This window comes from Quercus lobata, chromosome 6 (assembly GCF_001633185.2).
Source record: "Quercus lobata isolate SW786 chromosome 6, ValleyOak3.0 Primary Assembly, whole genome shotgun sequence".
In the NCBI taxonomy this organism is placed as follows: Eukaryota; Viridiplantae; Streptophyta; class Magnoliopsida; order Fagales; family Fagaceae; genus Quercus; species Quercus lobata.
In genome coordinates this window covers 29395164-29400999 of record NC_044909.1, presented here as the reverse complement: position 1 = coordinate 29400999, position 5836 = coordinate 29395164, and the positions used below count along the sequence as shown (strand labels likewise).

Genomic DNA, 5836 nt, shown 5'->3' with positions numbered 1-5836 from the left:
AAGATAAGGCGGTACATTTTCTACCAATGAGAGGAAGACATATGGGGGAGAGAAATTTAGAGCACATTTCAATATACTTCGATCAGGTCGGTCTATGCGGGTCTCAATTCCTTTTACCTGCCACCCTAACCAAAGTTTTGGTTTTCAAAGGAAAAAGACCCATATCCGACCGAATAGGCCATTCGGATCCACCTGCTAGGCTTCGATTCGATTAGATTCATTCAGTTTGGTAGGGTCCCTGGCTCGCTGGACAGCCCTAATGGTGGGTGTGATATCCTTATATATATATATATATATATATATATATAAAATTTTATTTTATATAAATATAGGAAAAAAAATTTTAAAAAATAATATTTATTTTAATATTAATGATATTATAAAATTTAAAAATAACTAAATTAACTATAAATCAATTAAGATAATCAAAAATCTTATAACTCAACTAGCACCTTTTTAGTGTTTCCATAAAAAAATATTTAGAGTTCAAATCCTCCATCCCTAAGTATCAAATTATCGAATAAATAAGTAATTTGATTAAGATTGGACCATTTGTTATCATGAACTATGTGAAAGTGTCCTCGACATCAACATTAGTAAATATATTTTAGGTGTTGCAATTTCCTCATCCTACCTTATGTGGATTTTCTTGTCCTGAGCATTAGGTGGGGACTGATTTAATCATTTTCCTGCCTCATCCCATATCACCTTACCCACCCAAAATGTATGCGTGCGTGAACACACATACACACGCATGCGCGTGCGCACACACACATAACCTCCAAAACACTTGTCTCTCTTAATACTCCCATTGCTATTACTTCTCATTCTCTTTTATACATATTTTTAGGCAAAAATCGAAATTTTATGTTGATATCATATTTTGTTCACCTCAATTTGTGTCAAAATCGTATTTTTCATAAAAACAATTACAAAAAAGTACCACTTTAATGATGAGATTGTGGAAATATTTAAAATCATGGAATATATCCCAATTGGATGGCATGTTACCTAGTTTTTCATGTTTAATGTCAAAATGACCAAAATACCCATGTTGACATTTTTTGACCTAGTTGACTTGCAATCAAAATTTTACCCAAATGCTAAACTACATCTTTTCATGTTAAAATTAATTTTTTTAACCGATGTTCAAAATTTTGACCAAGTTTAACCGTAGTCCACACATTTTTTGGCCTTCTTTTGACCAAAAAAGATCTGAACTTCTGATCGGAATAATTTCTAACTCATTTCGTAGATAATTTGATTCCCTTCAATTTTATAGTTCATGGGCCCAAATCGAACTAAAAAGATAAACATATCACAATAAAAAGAAAAAAAGTTTTTGTCGATTAATTTTTGACAAAACATCATTTAAGTTTAATTAAAGTTCAATTAATTGAATTATAAGCAAATGACCCCAAAATAACCCAAATAAGGTATTATTGGAAAGGTCTTGTGATGAATTTCAATTTGGATAGATTGATTTAATAAAATCTCTTTCATATAAATGAATTTATCAAAAACTCAAAAAACTACTTTACTATAATTTTTATTTATTTATTTAAATCTTGTTTTTTACCCAGTTTTCCAAAGTATCAGGCTCACTCAACATGAAAGTTTGCGATAAAAATCAATGATTTTATGGAAGTATACATCATTAGATTTCCAATGAAACCTCATTTGATCAAAATGGAGGCTGAAAAGTCCAAAAATGTTTAACAAAGAAATTGGACAAATTTAAGGAAAACAGACAAAAATGCATTTTTGGTACTAATTTGCATAAAGAGTTTTAATGGTCTAATTCACGCTTCCTTGTTAAAGCTTTAATCTCGGCATTAATGTTTGCTGTTTTCCTTTATTTATTTATGTTTTACATGTCATGTGCTAATCTTTGTGTAGACATGCCTATGTTTAGTTTGGAAAGTTCAATCTTAATTTACTTTCATTCCTCTCTATTCATTCAAACCTCAAATTTTCATTCTTCCCAAAATTGGGAGGAATTGGAGAGAATGGAATGAGGTTTGATAAAATTTACACTAATACTTCTAAAATGTAAAATGTCCATATACATACATACATACATATATTAAAACAAGGGTTTAACAGTAATATTATGATTAAATAATTTAAATCCTTTCTTTTTATATTACTCTCAAATATGGGTACTAACCTTACAAATATTTTTAACTTGTAAGTCTTAATCACCACCTTTTATTCAGTTAATGGGTAATATGACAATTTCTCAATAAAACAAAAGAAGATTCTAGTTAAAAAAGTAATTGAGGTAAGCTATACCCAATGAAACAATCTCAAAACTCTCTTATTTGGATGGTGGAATCCACTGATCTCCTTGAATGAAATTCTCAACTGAATATGTGTCAATGTGTTGTGCAGGGATCTGAGAACTCCAAGTTACCCTTTGGGACGTAGTTGAACCTGGTCCAGTATTCCCAGATTCCCCATAATAAAGCGTTTGCAATGCAAAATCGGCACTCCATGGCAGCCAGCCTTGTGGTGAAAAAAGTTCTCCTAAGTTGCACTGTATGAAAACTGTCCTAGAGTACTCCTTCCAGGGCCTCCCCAAGAAATTATTGTGTACTTTGGGATTGCTATGGTACAATTTCAAATATTCCTCGGTGCCATTAATCAAACAATTTTGAAAAACAAAACCTGTTGACTGGCCAGGATCTGTTCTGCCATGTGCAGTGACGGCATTAGTCTCGTTTGTTAATGTTTTATTTTGTCGAGGAGTAACTAAGATCTGGCAGTCTTGGAAAAAAGACGCCGAGTTTCCAAAAATAAAATCCACATTGCCTTGAATGCGGCATGATTTGTAGAATTGGCGGAGTGAGTGAGCATAGAGAGTATCCTGATTGCCTAGGAATTCACAGTTTTCGATGACAGATAAATCACTGCCTGATCTGAAGGCTACGGCTTGGGCGGCACCAACACCGGCTGTGTTCTGGATTGTGAGGCCACTAGCCATGAATCCATCGCCAAGAACAGCTGCCCAGGAATGGATGATTAATAAAGCATTAGAACAACAAAGCAAACTCAATATAACTGCTTCCTCACATTTACATTTTTTGGACTCAATTAATTCTTCCCCTTCAAAGAAGGATATTATTTGCATTTTTAGCTCTCACTAGTGTCTTGCAAGTAACCGTTTAAATATCATTTCACAAGCACTTTGGTTTCGTAATAAGCTTCACATGAATGGATGGATTTGTGCTTGTAAATGTCACTGAAAACATTATATAACATCGGGTTTTTCATTTATTCAGTTAAAATCAATGGTTAGAAAGACAACGGCTAAAAACTCAATAATGTATTCTTTAAAACAAAAACATAAGGCTGTAACTTACAAATTACAACTTGAAGTTTTGACATGTTTTCATTTCAATTATTTAGGTTTCATCTATTTCGTTTCAGCCTTTTAAAAGACGTCCATTCGTTTTAGTGTAATTGTTTCAACAACTTCTGTCTTAAACCATGTCGTTTTAGAAAATGTAACATACTAAAAACTAATTGCAAGATTGGACACAACTAAACGGAATGACTAAATTAAAAACAAGTTAAGTGAAAGGATTGAAATGAAAGGGGAAAAAAAAAGGTTTGAATGACTGAATTAATAACAAATCAAAGTTAAAAGGATTAGTTTGTAATTTGGCAAAAGAAGATGAAAAAATAAAAGGTAAAATTTAGAGGGAGACAGTTCACAGTGGATTTAGGATTAGGCGCACTATAATTCCTTCATACAATAACATTAATTTTAAATTAACTTTAAAAACAAAAACAAAAACAAAATCAAAATCAAAATTCATTTGCATGTAGATGTTTTAGTATCATCAATCTTTTGTTATCAAAATAAGGACTACAGACTAGAAAAACCAAAACAGGCAAATGCACAGAAAAACTTACCAACTGTAGCCGTAGAGTATGTAGTCATCCCAAGAAGACCCACATTGGAAGACCCAGTAATGACCGTTTTCCCAATCCCGTCTCCCAAAAACACGACATTCTTCTTCGCCAACGGAATTCTCACCGTCTCTTCGTACACCCCTGCCTTTATTCTTATCACAAACTTCTTCCCATTACCGTTCTCCGGTGCTGCGTTCACCGCCTCCTGCACCGTCGAATGAGTCCCACTTCCGTCCTTACTCACCGTCACGTCCGCCTTCAAGTCCGTCGGAACCCCACCTTTAAACCCACCACCGCCACCGGACTTCTTCACCGCCTCCCAAAACCCATCACGCTCGGTCTTCGCTGGAACCCACGAAGCGGTGTTGTTTCCGAAATTATCGTACGAAAACAACAAGCTCAGCGCGTTGCTTGTCAAGTTTGTTAGCGAGTTCAAAAACGACATTGTCTCGTTCGTCAGTTTCGTGTCGTTTGCGTACTTGAGAGCTGACCAGCAGTCGTATTGGTTAAGAAGAGAAGCGCTCATCCAAGCTCTAGCGTTTTTTAGGTTGCCTTGTGGGAGAGCGTCTTTGGCGGTGTTAGAGATCCGGTACTGTGAACTTTGGAGAAATTCGAGACAGTTGGTCGCGGCGTTTGTGCGGTTTTTATTACCTGAGGAGGAGGCTAGGATGGACTTCACCATTGATTGAGCTTTAAGGAGATTTTGAGAGGAGACAGAGATTGATGAGTAGACCAACTGGAGAGGAGTTGGGTTTGGAGGGAGTTTGGATTGGGATAAGGAGCTCACGCATTGGTCAGGGAAGCGAGTGGCTTTACAGACTTGTTGGATCGAAGTAGTGGTGGGTGTGGTGTTGGGGGAAGAATGGTCATGGACCCGGAAAGAGGCGGAGGAGAGAGAGAGGAGGGAAATGAAGAAGAAGAGACTAGTGATCATGGTCATGGTCATGGTCATATGAGAAGTAGTAATTAATTAAGGTTTGTGAAATATAAGAAAGTGGATATGTGTTTTCTGTGATGAATGATTGTCATGGTGAATGTTTGTAGTGTGTATATATAGATCGTATGGGTGATGCTGGATCGATATGGAATTGGGGTATACGGATGGTAAGGATTTAACAGTTGAATAATTCTCTTCTACACGATATAGGCGCAGAAGGAAAAGGAAACTATTTGGAGTTATAGGAGAGATTTAGAAGGAAGGACAGACAGACTCTATAGAAACTTTCTAAACAACTATTGACACCTCCTAAAAAACTATAGAGGTGAAGATGATGTTTTTGACTCCAAATATCTATTTGAAGAAGTTTGAAATTATCTTTTCTAATTCATTACAATTATTAAATTATATTTTCCAACAAATTATAGTCTCCCTAACTTTCTTAAAACTTCACATTAGTTATATTTATTATGTTCAATTTTTTAAAACTTTACTTTTAGCTGGTGTCTACTATTGGTTGTATCCATCTTTTATGTTAGAAAAGTTATTTGACTAAAATTAAACATGAATAGTCTATTCTATTGCTACATAATAGGTTAAACCGTTAAAGTAAGATAGTTTCAAATGTATTTGAAGTCAAATTTGTTCCAAGTAGAAATCAAGACAATCAATTAATTTGAAAAATATAAATTTCTTAAATAAAATAATAGCATACTTGCAAAAACATTTTCTAAGTTTTGGGTTTGTTGCAAAAACACTCCTTGAAGTTTTAATTCTTCTTTTTAAATCATGGAGTTTTCATATCCGTCAAATTTACCTCTAGTACTTACTTCTATGCCATTAGCATTTATGGACAGACAAATCATGTGACCATCACATAACGTAAATCAATTGATAAGTCTTTTTAAAGTGGTCATGTGATGGTCACATAATTTTGTCCATTGACATTAACAAAAATTAGTCTTAAGGTCAATTTAG

The 5836-nt window shown here is 34.4% G+C and overlaps 1 protein-coding gene across 1 annotated transcript; it reads right to left on the bottom strand.

Moving 5' to 3' along the window:
* Positions 1 to 2180: 2180 nt before the first annotated feature.
* On the bottom strand, positions 2181 to 4927 carry LOC115949621 (probable pectinesterase/pectinesterase inhibitor 51). Its single transcript, XM_031066897.1, has 2 exons — positions 3922 to 4927; positions 2181 to 3006 (listed from the first exon to the last, which is right to left on the bottom strand). Exons 1-2 carry the CDS (start codon positions 4871 to 4873, stop codon positions 2321 to 2323), a joined length of 1638 nt encoding a protein of 545 aa, XP_030922757.1. The 5' UTR covers positions 4874 to 4927; the 3' UTR covers positions 2181 to 2320.
* Between the last annotated feature and the right edge of the window lie 909 nt (positions 4928 to 5836).